General features: G+C 48.5%; 1 protein-coding gene across 4 annotated transcripts; it reads right to left on the bottom strand.

The window, feature by feature from the left end:
- Positions 1–574: 574 nt before the first annotated feature.
- On the bottom strand, positions 575–13,765 carry LOC122208452 (zinc finger protein 345-like). 4 transcript variants are annotated; one of them, XM_042919552.1, is made up of 5 exons: positions 13,498–13,765; positions 12,779–12,862; positions 11,172–12,482; positions 10,939–11,065; positions 575–6,950 (listed from the first exon to the last, which is right to left on the bottom strand). In XM_042919552.1, exons 3-5 carry the CDS (start codon positions 11,199–11,201, stop codon positions 4,534–4,536), a joined length of 2,574 nt encoding a protein of 857 aa, XP_042775486.1. In that variant the 5' UTR covers positions 11,202–12,482; positions 12,779–12,862; positions 13,498–13,765; the 3' UTR covers positions 575–4,533. The 4 variants fall into 4 exon arrangements, with proteins under 4 accessions (XP_042775486.1, XP_042775485.1, XP_042775483.1 ...); XM_042919551.1 differs by lacking the exon at positions 13,498–13,765 and having other exon boundaries at positions 12,779–13,080; XM_042919549.1 differs by lacking the exons at positions 11,172–12,482; positions 12,779–12,862 and having other exon boundaries at positions 13,498–13,764.
- Positions 13,766–14,583: the final 818 nt, after the last annotated feature.

Raw genomic sequence — 14,583 nt, 5'->3', positions numbered from 1 at the left:
TACCCTATAGTACAACACTCATAATTTGTTGACCAACCTGTGCCTGAAGTTTTTTCCTTTACATAATCTTGGACAACCTAATCCAATGAGTTTAGCCCAGATGTCACACCCCGTCACCCTGAGGAGCTGCCAGAGTGGTCACAACTGTGCACGTGGAAGGGAATCAAGAACTCACCTGTGGACTGGGCTGTGTCCCTCAGGCGCCTCCCGGGTCAAGAATGGCCAGCGCTCGGGGCAATGCATTGCATTAAGGATCCACAGTGGGACCTTGAGCTCCACAGGACATACGGGGACTCAACCCAGCAGGTCCTTCCAAACTCACCTCCGTGGGGTGCCATTTTCCTCCCCTGTCCCTGTGCCACTCCTGACCTGGGACCCAGCACCTTTTTCTCCCTGCAGGCCCCTTCCTGGCTGATGCTCTGAGATGACACCACCATCACGCTTGGGTCCAAGGAAAAAAGGTCTCAGCAGGTTCCTACACTAAGGCTGCTGACCTCTCCTGGGAGTCACCCTCTACCTGCCCCACTGGCTCCCAGCCCTTCCTGGAGAGGGGGAAGCCAGAAATGGCCGCAGTGCCCCCGCCGGCAGTCTTCCCCTGAGTGGGAGGGCTGGTAAGGCAACCTAGATTCAGGGTGAGATGCACCAAAGGCATTCATCTTTGGGGAATGCACTCAACTATTGCAGAAAGAAAGAGTTAAATCACATGGAGGTGATCACTAGAGGGTGAGAAATCCTTCCAAGGTACTGGGTGGGATCCGAGGAAGCAATCTGAACCCAGCGGGTTTGCCCCACAACCTGGTCACCACTAAGGTGAGGCCAGCCATATTTTCACTCACCCATCAGGGTGTTCAGGGAGGTCCCTCCCCTCTGGCCAATCAGGATTAACATCTTCTCCTGAGGCTTGTGCAGACCTGCAGCTGGCTCACAGCACCCCCACCTCCACCCCCACCCCAGCTCCTGTCCGCCTGGGATTGTAAAGTCTCCTGCACACGCCAAAGTTTAGTCTTCCACCAAACACCCAAGTGGAATTTTTCAGCGCCTTCTCCCAGCATATCCCGCTCTCATGATGGGAGAATTTACACTTTGGAAATTGGCAAGCCCTACAAAGCAGGGCTGCAGTTCTGTATTTCTGAATGCCTGGATGTAAGAAAGTGAAGACATAATGGTAAGAATGCACACTAAACTTACACATGTATGGTGTTTGGGGCCGTCACGTGTGCAGGACACAAAAGCAGTTGAGTGAAAATAGTGAAGAAATACCCTAACACTGTTACTATGACTCCATACAGCAAAATGTCACACCATTTAAGAATGAGGAAAATTCGAATACATACCATTGTTGTATGCGTTTCTTATTTGTAAATGAAAATGGAAATAGCCATAACTCATCGGAAAGATAACGGGCAAACGATATGAACAGAAATTGTACCAAAGGAGATAGACAGGTGGTAAATAAACACACGAAAAAATACTCAAAATCAACACCCCTAGGAAATGCAATGGCAACAGCACTACACACTTATGAAATGGGCTGACATTACAGACTGGCACTATCAAGTAGTGGCAGGGACTGGAGGCACTGGAACTCTCATACATGCTGGTGGGAATGCAGAACTGAAGTTTAGATCACATTTTGGCAGTTTCTTAAAAATATTAGCACTAACCTACCTGTGACGGGCATCGCGCTTTGAGTCACACCACAAGAGAAAGGAAACCTCTATCCACATAGAGAACGGTAATGAAAATTTTTAGAGAGCACTTTGTTTACAAACGCCAACACTCTAAGTAACCCAAATGGTCCAAACAGATGAATGGGTAAATAGTGGTATACTTCCAGAGAAGAAAATAGTAGCATTGCCTGGAAGGGACGTATATGCAAAGTGACCTCCAAACCTTAAGCAAGGGAAAAGGTTGAGAAGTCCAGCTTGAGGAGAAATGGTTTATTTACGGACTCAGGGACAGAAGCGTGACTTTGGCACCCATAAGAGGAGTCGGTCCCTGCACCACCAATTCAGGAAGACAGGGTTTTATAGCCAAGGAGGCTGGGGAGTACCTGGAAGACTACTTGGGAGGTGAATGTTTCAGAACAAGCATCTGCCACAGGCACAGCTGGTACCAACAACAATGCTGGCTAGGCGTGTCAAAAAGGCTACCTCCCTGGACCTGAAACCACCCTTGTCTTCCTCTCTCGCACGATGGCCTTGAGACGTAAACACCAGAGAGGATATGAGAGTTCAGACACCTTTGGATTATTTTATGACAGTGACCTCTTGGACACAGGACACATGTGTCTGATAGTGAAGAATTTCTGTACACACTGATCCTGCCCGGTCACTAGAACACCCGTGGATACATATTTATAAGTGATACACTCCACTAAGTGGCTGATGTCTCCTCTATTCCCTCATTACCCTATCTTCTAGATTACCAATTACAGTTCCCTTGCCCCTGTGGTGTAACACACGAATAGTGTGCATCAGGTCACATGGCTCCTTTGAAGCATTTGGGGTAGATATTCCACTCAACAGTGCCTGGCAGTATGTGGTATCAGCTGTGGACAAGCAAAATATTCATGTTGTCTCCACAACCACTGGAGATGGTTTCATAACCACTGGAGATGCTTCCTCTTCAGGGTGACCTCTGAGCACAGGAAAATTGTCGGCATCCACCACAGAAGCCAGATATACAACACAGGGGGCTGTATTATCCAGAACTGCCATAACGGTGTCTGACACACGAGGTGATTAGACAACAGAAATTTACTTCCACACAAATCTGGAGTCTAGAAGTTGGACATAAGGTATCAGCAGGGTCAGTTTCTTCTGAGGCCTCTCTCCTTGGCTTGGAGTTGGGGATTTCTCGGTCTTCAAATGGTCATCCTTCCGTACCACTATTCTCAGCTCCTTTTTTTCTAAGGACACCAGTCATACTAAGAGTACTAAGACTCCATCCTAATAACCTCATTCTCATTAAACTTCAACTTCATTCTCACGAAACATGCTATGTCTAACTACAGTCACATTCTGACATACTGGGGGTCACAACTTAAACATAGGAATTTGGGGTACACGATTCAGCCCACAACAAAGGTGTTGGGTCACAATGCGAATTCACATCCAGGCTGCTGTCGTAGTTATTTTATTTACAATTACCCAAGACACAGTAAGTTTGGGATGCAATGAAATCTGTTCACTTCTTCATGCTGGCAGACGCCAATTCTGCTCTCAAACAACCCCTTTGAGTGAATACAACACATAAGGTTAAAGGTAACTAAACAAAAAAGGCATTTATTAATGCATAAACCAGAGCAAAACGTGGCACCACATTCCTGTGCTGGTGACTTGGTTGCTGCACACATTGATCACAAACATCAGGAAACCAACAATGTCCTAAGAGACTCAGCCTCTGCAAGACACCACCCCAAACTCAGTTCAGGTAGGAGGGTCAACACCAGGTCACATCCACGTCCTGACTTAGAAGGGAACAAGGAGTTCCAATTACCCACAATGTCCGTCGCCAATGACAAAGCGCAGAGGTCTGCATGCTTGAGCACGGTGCGTGGTGGCTGATACACATGATGGGAACCTGGCAAGTGGCAGGGGTGAAGTGACTTTTGCTACAGAAACTGGCAGTGATTTCAATTGAGCAATGACTCCAAACACAGCAAAAGCACAACGCAGCTTCTGTATTTTTCTGAAATAGCTTCAAATTATGGGAAGTCACTCCCCTCTGGACATTCAGGTGAACAAAGTTCAACTCAGGTAGGTGTCTGCCTCGCAAACGGTTCTCCTCCACTGTGATTACACGAAGCAAGGAAACATCACCTTCTCTGCTACTTTAAATTCTTTCTGCAGTGTGACCTCTGAGCGTGGAATGAAGACAGATCACTGGACTAAAGGAATGGTCATGTACCTCACCCATGAGGCCCTGCTCCAAGGTGAATTTGGATTTCAAAACTGTATCTTTGGTCAAAAGATTACCCATATTCTTCACATTTGTCTCAGCTCAGGCTGCTCTAACAAAATATCACAAAGGAGGGGGCTTGTAAACAAACAAGAAGTTTCCCAGTTGTGGAGGCTGTATATCTGACCTACCATTCCGCATATGGCCTGGTTCTGTGACTGGTGCACCAGCTTCCTGATTTATAGATCATCTTCTCAAGGGTCCGCACATGACTGATAGGGGAAGGAAACTTGCTTTAGAGATATTATGATATTAACCCCACTCATGAGTGTTCCACACTCCTGACCATTCTCAACTGAAATACCTCCCAAAGATATCACCTGTTAATACTATTCCATCAGCCTACTCCTGAAATCATTGTTGCACAATATGCTAATTTGGATGTAAATTTAAAAAAATAAAAAATACAAGTTAACAAAAAAAATACTATTCCTTCAGAATGGGTATTCAACATAGAAATTTTAGTGAACATGGGCATTCAGGTCATCATGTTAAGAATAAAGACATTTTCTACTGTATAGTTTCTCATGTTGAGTACGTTTTTAGAGTTAGCTGAAAGACTTCCTAGATTCACAGCACCCCTAAGGCCTTTCTCTTGTGTGCACTCTTGCGATGATAACTAAGAGCTGGATGACTGATAAAAGCCTTCCCACATTCACTGCACTCATAAGGCCTTTCTCCTGTGTGAATTCTCTGGTGTTTTATGAATGTCGATCTATACTTCAACGATTTCCCACATTCATTACACTTATAAGGCCGTTCAGCTGAGTGAACCTTTATGTGTACATTGAGGGTAGTTCTTCGGGGAAAGGACTTGCCACATTCACTGCATTCATAAGGCCTTTCTTCTGTGTGAACAATCCGGTGAGAATAGAGGAGAGAACGAGCAGTGAAAGCCTTCCCACATTCACTGCACTCATAAGGCTTTTCTCCAGTGTGAATTCTCTGGTGTGACATGAAGGAAGAATTAGAAGTAAAAGATTTCCCACACTGACTACACTCATAAGGACTTCTTCCAAGGTGACAGTGACGATGAAACCGCAGGGCACGACTATGACTAAAAGACATTCCACATTCATTGCATAGATAAGGCTTTTCTCCTGTGTGAATTCTCTGGTGTTGAATGAATGTCGACTTATAGTTCAAAGATTTCCCACATTCATTACATTTATAAGGCCTTTCACCTGAATGGACTTTTATGTGTTCAGTGAAGCTATTTCTTCGGAGAAAGGACTTGTCACATTCACTGCATTTATAAGGCTTTTCTCCAGTGTGAACTCTCTGGTGATACTGGAGGTCAGACCCAGAGAGGAAAGATTTGCCACATTCACCACACTCATAAGGCCTCTCTGTAATGTGAACTCTCTGGTGATGACGGAGGGAAGAAGTTGAGGAGAAAGATGTCCCACATTTCCTGCACTCATAAGGCCTTTCACCAGTGTGAACTCTCCGGTGTTCATGGAGGACAGAACTAGTGATAAAAGATTTCCCACATTCACTGCACTCATAAGGCCTTTCTCCCGTGTGAACTCTCCGATGATACTGGAGAGCAGAACTAGCGGTAAAAGACTTGCCACATTCACTGCACCTGTAAGGTCTTTCTCCTGTGTGAATTCTCTGGTGTTTAATGAATGTTGCCTTCCACTTCAAAGATTTGCCACATTCATTACACTTATAAGGCCTTTCACTTGAGTGAACCTTTACATGTACATTGAGGCTGTTTCTTCGGAGAAAGGACTTGCCACATTCATTGCACTGATACGGCTTTTCTGCACTGTGAACTCTGTGATGATAATGGAGGTCAGACGCAGAGAAAAAAGATTTGCCACATTCATGGCACTTATAAGGCCTTTCTACAGTGTGAATTCTCTTATGATAATGGAGGACAGAACTAGCAGTAAAAGTTTTCCCACATTCACTGCACTCATAAGGCCTTTCTCCAGTGTGAACCCTGCGATGATAACGGAGGCCAGTACTGGAGATATAAGTCTTCCCACATTCCCTACACTGATAAGGTCTTTCCCCTGTGTGAGATCTCTGATGATATCTGAGAGCAGAGATAGAGGTAAAACATTTTGTACAGTCACCACACTTATAACGCCTTTCTCTAGATTGAACCTTCTGAGTAATTAAAACTGAACTATGGCTAAAAGATTTTGAACATCCACTGCAAACATAAACATTTTCTCCACTGTGCCCTCTCTGGGGATGAATGAGCACAGATTTGTGGCTTACGGATTTACCACATTTGCTGCAAGTGTACTGCCTGGACCCAGTGTGAGCCTTTCCATTTTGACTAAGGACAGACCTTTTCCTATTGGATTTTTCACCTTTGCCAAACTCACGATGTCCTTCTGCAGTATGGAATCTCTGGTGGATAGTCAATAAAGATTTGTACCTGAATGTTTTCCCACATTCACTGCACACAAAACACGGTCTTCCAGGCTGCACACTCTGATCCTGAACGGGTGTATGCTCGGGACCAAAGGCTTCCTTGCATTTTCCCCAAGTGTAATGACCTTTACTACTCTGCAAAGTTTCCCTGCACTGGCTGATTCTCTTTGGCTTCTCTCCAGTATGAATGGCGTACTGCTGCAGACGAACCACGCCAGGCAGGAAGTCCTTCTGAACCTCTGTACAGGTAAAGGGCTTTCCTGAATCATGGAATCCATATCCCTTCCTAAAAGAGAGGGTGTCCACACTATTTCTGAAGGGTTTCTCTCCCGTATGCTGGTCCGGCTGCTGCTGAAAGTTTACGCTGAAGTAAAATCGTTTTCCACATGCCCCACACCTCAACAGTTTCTGGCTGCTTGGTTTTCCCTGGTGCTCAGCCAAGCGGAAAACGTCTCTCAAGACCAGACCACACATCTCACAGGGGTGGGTCTTCCGGGAAGACAGAGCTGCCTTGGGCGTGCTGGCCTGTGACACACCTACAGAAACGCTCTGTTCAAGGGGCGCCTCCGCATCTTCTGCTCCACAGCAGCAACCTGAACGCAAAGAAACTCTCATGAAATACGTGGTGACTACAGTGAGGGGTAAGCCCGTCACTCATATGCACCTGTCTCGTGTAGGCACGAGTTGAGTAGATGCTGTTCCAGACAGTGGAGTTGGAATTCAGGTGAAGGAGTGCCTGCTCTGCGTTACTGGGCCCCTAAAGTCAAAGCATTGTGGACCGCTCACTAGAAGGATACAAATTTAGGATGTGACACAAGGAACAGAGCCGGAATCTAAACCTTACATCTCTTCCCACAGCTTTGTGTAGGACCTTTCTGGCTGCTGATGTTTCGCTGAACAGAAGAGTGTGAGAAAATCCACTCACAAGACATTTGCTGCTATTCACGGTCAGTTTAAGGACACTGAACACCTCATGGCAAAATGTTCAGGGGTGAATATTACGGTAAACAGAAAGTCCAGCGAGAGAAATGGGTGGGATGCGGAGGCCCGAGAAACAGCAATTACCCCTGTGCTGGAAGTCACAGGACTACCAAAGGAGTAGAACACACAAGTACACAAACTCTCAATAGTGAAGAAGGAAAGACAGGAACGAGGTGTGGCCTTTGACAACGGCACCAAAGTCTGGTTGAACAAACAAAGCTGCCTAGTGTGAGCTGAACACAGTCCTGATAGCACACCTTCCCCGGCTGCCATTCACCGGAAATGGTCCCCCTGTGAAGCCACATGGTCATGTCTGCATCATGTCCGTCCTATGCTACACAGAACACTCTTTTCCTGTAAGCGCTAAGTGAGCAACTACAGGGCACAGGGAGGGTAGAAATAATGTAGGAAAAAAAGTAGATGGCCAGGGGTATTCCAGAGCTGCCCTGCACACAACAGACTCAGAAAAGTATCCTATGTGACTGATGTTGGCAGGACTGTAGAACAGGAGATGCCGTCTTTCACACCAACAAAAATCAATTCAACAGCTGTCTATGAATGACTTTAGACTCACAGGGCTCAAGGGCCCAATTAAGACGGACTACTATACTGTGCAGCATAAAAGAGAGCAGAAGCACGAAGAAAGGATGGCTGGAGACTATTACCAGAGACACGAGGAGATGGGTAGGAAACGAGCTGGGGCATCTCTATCAGCCACAGGGCAGATGCTACTGCAGTCCCTGCGCAGGAGACGTCAGCTGCCTGCTCCAGGGGACACTCGCACCGAGTTATCCAAATCCTCAAGGCCAAAGCACTCTTGAGAAAGAAGTTCCAAGCTGAAGGCAGACATTTGTGATTTCAAACTCTATTACGAAGCTGTAGTAATCAAAACAATATGCTACTAAAACATAAAACAGCACTAAAGCATAAAAACAGACCAGTGCAACGGAATAAAGAGCCCGGAAGGAAACCCACACATCTACAATCCATTAATCCTTGACAACTATGCCAAGAATACACTGGGGAAAGAATACTCTCCTCTCGGGAATCTGAATATCCAAATGACAAAACAATGAAACCGGACCCCCATCTTCCAGCACTTGTGGAAATGAACTCTAAATTGAATAAAGACTTAAACACGGGACATCAAAACCTAAAACTCCTAGGAAAAACGTATGGAAAATCCTAACCTAATTCCTGTCAGTGAGTTTTTGAATGTGACATCAAAAGCACAGACAAAAAGCAAAAACAAGTACCACTGTACAAAATTCACAAGTTGCAGCAGAGCCAAAGAAATACACAAGAGGGGCACCTGGGTGGCTCAGTAGGTTGGGCGTCTGACTTCGGCTCAGGTCATGATCTCACAGCTCGTGAGTTCGAGCCCCACGTCAGGCTCTGTGCTGACAGCTCAGAGCCTCAAGCCTGCTTCAAATTCTGTGCCTCCCTCTCTCTCTGCCCCAACCCACTTGCATTCTGTCTCTGTGTCTCTCAGAAATAAATAAACAGTAAAAGAAAAAAAAAGTCAAGAGGTAGCATGTTGGTGAGGATGTGGAGGAAAAAAAAACCCTTGAACATTGTTGCTGGGAATATAAATAGGCAAGTTATGGAAAATATTAGGGAAGACCCACAAGAAAATTAAAAATAGAACTACCATATGGGCCACCGTTGCCATTCCTAGGTATGTATCGCAAGGAAACAAAATCAGAAACTCCACAAATGACCTGCACTTGCACATCCCCCGCAGTATTATTCACAATAGCCAATATATGGAAACACCATGACGTGCGGTGAGTGCTGTTTTCTTTAAGGTTTATTTATTCATGAGACAGAGAGAGTGTGAGTTGGGGAGGGGCAGAGAGACGGAGGGAGACACAGAATCTGAAGCAGGCTCCAGGCTCTAAGGTGTCAACACAGAACCTGATGCGGGGCTCGAACTCACTGACCGCGAGATCATGATGTGAGCTGAAGTTGGAGGCTTAACTGAAGGAATCACCCATGCGCCCCCAAGTGTGGTGAGTGTTAAAGTGACAAAGAAGTGGCACCTGGCAGGCTCAGTGGTGGGGTACAGGACTCTTAATCTCAGGGTTCAGAGTTCAAGCTCCACTTTGGGCACGGAGCATACTTTTAAAAAACTAAAATACATAAATAAATTGTATTTTAAAAATAAACGAATACAGTGACAAAGAACATTTAGTACACACACATACGTAAATAATAGGTCATTAAAAAAAAGAAGGCAACACTGCCACTTGCCACAACATGGATGAACCTGGAATACATTATGCTAATCAAATAAGCCATACAGCAAAAAACAAATCCTGTATGATATCACTTATAGATATTCTTTAAAAAAAGAAAAATCAGGGGCGCCTAGGTGACTCAGTTGGTTAAGCATCTGACTTTGGCTCAAGTCTAGATATCAGGGTTCATGAGCACAGCCCCGCATCAGGCTCCCTGCTGTCAGCAGAGCCCACTTGGGATCCTGTCTCCCTCTTTCTTCGCCCATTCCCTGCTGGTTCTCTCTCTCTCAAAATAAATAAATAAAAAATTAAAAAAAAAAATCACACACCACCAGAAGGTAGAAAGCTAAAAGCTAAGGAATGGGGGAAATGGAGAGATCCTGGTCAGGGGAACACATTTCCCTCTATAAGATGAGTAAGTTATGGGCGCCTGGGTGGTCCAGTCTGGTAAACATCCACCTCTTGATTTCGGCTCAGATCGTGATCTCACCTTGGCTCAATGCTAAGCATGAAGCCTAGTTGAGATTTTGTCTTCCTCCCTCAGTCTGGCCCTCCCCTGCTCACACGTTCTCTGTCTCTCAAAATAAATAAAAAACACTAAAAAAATTTCTTTAAAGCTAACTAAGTTCTAAGGACCTAACAGCATGTTGACTACACTTGTGAATACTGTACTGTAAGCTTGGAATTTGCTAAGGGAGTAGATATTAAGCTTCTCACTAACCACAAAAGGTAATTATGTCAACTAATCGGTGTGTTGACTACCTTCTATTTGGAACTAGTTTCCTAATGTATAAGCAGATCAAATCCTCACGTAATACACTTTGAAAATGGAATCTTCCTGGTCAGTTCATACCTCAACAAAACGGAAGGGATGGGGGCAGGTAGAAGAAGAGATGTAAACACCACCAAAAGAACCATACAAGACAGTCTTGAGAAGTAGCCCATAGTCCTCATAAGTACGACCCAGTCAATCCTTGCAATTTCCGGCAGAGGCAGGCAAGGAAATGTCAGCCAAGAGAAGGTATCAAAACAAGGGCCATAGAAAAGGCATGGATCTGAACACAGTGACCCGGTGGGTCAGAAGGTAAGTAAGGCACAATCCATTAGCGTCACTGACTGACTACTCTTTAACCCTATGAGGGTTCGGCACAGAGAGCACTGGAACGGCAGGGGAGAGAAAAGGGCACACCAACATCCCAGCCTTAGCAACAAATGCAACCACCACGGAAGCTGGGGGAGCAAGCAGGGCCCACAGTCCACACCCAAGAGGGACAAAGCATCCCCTAGGGAATGGGCAGCTGGAGGCTAAAGCGGGAATACAGAGCCCAGTCCAGGTCACTGGGGAGGGTGAGGGCCTTACCCAGGGAGGATATAAGTGTAAAGTTCTCCAGCATCACGTCATAGTACAGCCGTCTCTGAGCCTCATCAAGAAGTCTCCATTCCTTCCAGGAGAAGTAGATGGCAATGTCCTCAAAGGTCACACCACCCTGTCATGAAACGGACAGATGGCACCATGAACATTCTCTCTCGGAGAACCCACAATCTAAACCCTGACACATACACCCCATTCTCCCCAGCCACCCCAGCTCCTACCTCAGGATAAAGACCAGGTCCTGGTGTCATTAACGTCACCGTCTCCTCACCATCCCACCAATCACTGTGTTCGGTCCTCAGCGATAACAGGCAGGGGGTGCATAGATGCAATCTGCGGGGGCCAATCTGGGTTTGGCCCCCCAAGCGCCATCCTTTCTGCCTGGAAATTCCCGTGGAGTCTCCCCGAATGTGCCCTCAAACACAGACAATTATGGACCCGCCTCGACCAGTCAGTCTCCAATCCCAGGGCCCTGAGACCCTAAGCTCACACTCACACTCCCTCTCCAAGTGAACATGACCCTGTAGTCTGCATCTCCCTCACACCTTCAGACCCCACGGTTGCGCCCCCACAGCTTCCTGCCCCACACCAAAGGGTGTCCCCTTGACTCACACTGGTGCCTGTCACATGACACCCAAACGATGTGTGACAAATTCAAACAGGGTCCACTACGACCCCAGCACTCTCGTGGATCCCACCAGAGGGAAAGCCTCAAATGCGGCTGAGAAGTCCCCCTCGCCTGCCGGGGATCCTGGCTTCAGGGACACACACCCACAGCCACGTAGCCGTTTCAGACACTCCCAGTCCCTCTAATACTTCTGTGCTGCCCGTGCTGTCCCTCCAACAGTCACAACCCTCCACTCTGCACTGAACCTTTGTGAAAAGCCCAGCCCTAAAGGGCTCCCTGCCAGGCACAGAGACTCACCAGTGACCACACTGGCCCCACACCTTATCCATCAGCAAGACTGTGAAACGGCCCGGACACCAGAAAAGCGCACCACAAAGCTCTGGTGAAGCCCTACACCACTGAATAAAGGGCAGCCCCAGACTCCCTGTCACCTTGCCGCAATTACTCCTAGGTGTCCTCAGCCATCTCTTGTCCCATCATGCCATGGGAGCCTTGCCCACCCATCCATCTGCCACATCTTTCTCTCTCCTTCGCCTGCGCCCGCGCTGCCCAGCAGCCCCAACCAGGCGCTGAGCCAGGGAACCACTCTTCAGCACACCTCACTAAGGCCCTCTGACCTACTAATAGCACTGCCCCCCTAGTCTGCACCCCCTCCTCAATGTGATCCAAACCTCCGCCGGGGCCACACAACTGCCCTCACTTTTCAAAGTTTCCATCCTGAAACCTGCCCCGGTTTCCCGGGGTTTCCTGTCCCGCCGCCCACTGGATGACGTCACTCACGCCTCTCTGAACATCTAAGACTTAACGACGTCCAAGCAACTTGGGAGATCTCCAAGGACAATCAACCTACTGCCGCCTTCCGTCCAGCTGATGGGAGCGTCCAGCCCTTCCGCTGCTAGGACCGCTGAAAATTAATAACGGGAAACCTCACTCAAAGGGAGTCGGGAGGACGCAGCTGGGGGAGCTCTCACGCACTACCGCCATGATCAGTGCAGACCCGACAGGACCACACACTCGAACTTGGACTGGGAAACTACCTCCTCTACTAGCCCAGAGGGGAAAAGACAGGCTTTCGGGACCACCCACCCACAGCTCAGCCAATGCGAAGCCACTATACTCTCAATTCCCAGTTTACTCTCAGGGACTCGTAGATGTTAACAGCCTTCCCAACTTAGCCCCTTCCCCTTTCAAAAAGCCTACCTCTCTCGTGTCCTCCGGACTGGCCTACTGTTGAGCCTCAGCTTGCTTGTTCCAGACTGCGGTGCTCTTTCGTTCTCAAAGAAACTAGTTTTGCCCGTCAAATAACTGGCAGATTATACTTCAAAGGACCAAAGCCCCCAGGCATTCCGGGACCCCTCCCTTTCTCCTGTCACCTGCCAACACCCCAAATTTGCCTTGGCCCTTCTCAAACCCGGGGCCAAAATTCAACCGCTTCTCTGACATCCACGGTGACCCTTCTGGCCCGTCAACGATGACATACACTCGCGCAGGCACCCCCTCCTGCGCTCCCTACGCCCTCTGCCCCCCACCCCTGCAATCTGTCCTCTCCGCAGCCAGATTGGGCCTATCTATACACCCGGGTTACACCGCCTGGCACACCGCCAGCACGGATGGACTGGTCAGGCAGCCAGGTGACAGGCGTCACGGGCGCCGCTGCACCTTGCGTTCGCTGAAAGAACCGAGACCTGCCGTGCCCCGCTGGTGGCGCAGGCCCCCTGCAGCCCTGCACCAGCCGGTCCGTCCCCTGCAGCCCGCTCCCGCACCCCGTCACGCCGGCGCTCAGACGCGGGGACCCCGCCCGCGAGCGCCTCCCCGGCCCGGACACCGGGCCCTGGGCCGCAGGGACGCGAGCAGGCGCCCCGCGCTCGGGCCTGGAGGGTCAGGGGCGGGGCGGGTGGGCCCGGGGGCCGCGCGTTTACCTCAGCCGGGTTCCTAGGCGCGGCCGCCGCCATCGGACTGTGGGAGAACTGACACTCGAGCCCGCGGTCCCAGTTCCGGCCCCGGCGGGGAGCAGCCCGAGTGGCGTCAGCGAGTCGTGACCCCCAGTCTATGCGGCGGGGACGTTGCCTCCCCTCGCGCTTTGTTAGTTTGTCACCTCGTCCCCGAAAGTCCGCTCCGGAACCTTAGAGGTTGAGCCGACCTGAGGAAAGGCCAGAAGTCGTCGGAGGGGTGAGGCAGGAAGTCCCGCCCCCAGCGGCTGCGCACGCCTAGAAATCCCTTTCCTGTTCCCCTGTTGGCTCCTCGCTGTGTGGTCTTTGCCCACTGTCTTCCCGGTACCTTAGCTCCCAGCGCAGTAGCTGAGAGTGGGTTCTGTGCCCTGGAGCTTTGGAGCAGAAGTAGCTTCTGCACCCGGAGCCTGGACACGCCTCACCTGGCAGGTTACTGGAAAGTGCTGGTCCTACCCACGGGGAACTGCTTTGGACCTTGTTAAAAACCGAGAAGAGCCCTAATTTCACACCCCATGAAGTTCAATCAGCTTCCAAAGGAGAACTTATTTTAGATGCTCCCACGACCTCTTCGTAACGGAAATTACACCTCATTCCGTTGTGTACAGTACTTCAGAAGTCAAATTAATGAAGATTTGGGGTGATGGTGGGGTGGTCTGTAGCTGACGGCCAATAAAGAATTCTTGAAGACATCTTTGGTGCAAAAAGGTGATTTTCTTAAAGCACGGGGACAGGACCCATATGGAGAGACTAGTTATATATTTGGGAATTGGGGGAGGTAAGTCACTGTGAAGTTTCCAATGAGATTTTCTTGTGCTAAGGAAGAGTCACAGGATATTGGAGGCCTAGCTATTGTCAAGCTAAGGTTGTTTTTCCCTCTAGCAAAGCATTAGCATTAAGACAGTAGGATTTCCTGGAGAAACATTTTACTCTGCAGCCTCAAGTAGTTGTCAATGGGCTGTGGGTTATAAGGAAATTTAATTCTATCTGCCATTTCCTCCTGCCTTTGTTCTGACATCAAAATGTGTCTGTGCACAGCTGGAAAGTTGTTGTTGCTCT

The sequence above is a fragment of the Panthera leo genome, chromosome E2, assembly GCF_018350215.1.
Source record: "Panthera leo isolate Ple1 chromosome E2, P.leo_Ple1_pat1.1, whole genome shotgun sequence".
In the NCBI taxonomy this organism is placed as follows: Eukaryota; Metazoa; Chordata; class Mammalia; order Carnivora; family Felidae; genus Panthera; species Panthera leo.
The sequence above is the reverse complement of the archived record's forward strand: the minus strand, read 5'-3'. Positions and strand labels throughout refer to the sequence as shown.

Excerpts from the sequence above, each read along its gene's own strand:
- LOC122208452 (XM_042919549.1), bottom strand. The coding sequence starts at position 13,530 with ATGGCGGCGGCCGCGCCTAGGAACCCGGCTGAG. Across the intron at positions 11,066-13,497 it reads CGCCTAGGAACCCGGCTGAG|GGTGGTGTGACCTTTGAGGA; the intron begins GTAAACGCGCGG and ends GTTTCATGACAG. Across the intron at positions 6,951-10,938 it reads TACACTTATATCCTCCCTGG|GTTGCTGCTGTGGAGCAGAA; the intron begins GTAAGGCCCTCA and ends CTTTGCGTTCAG.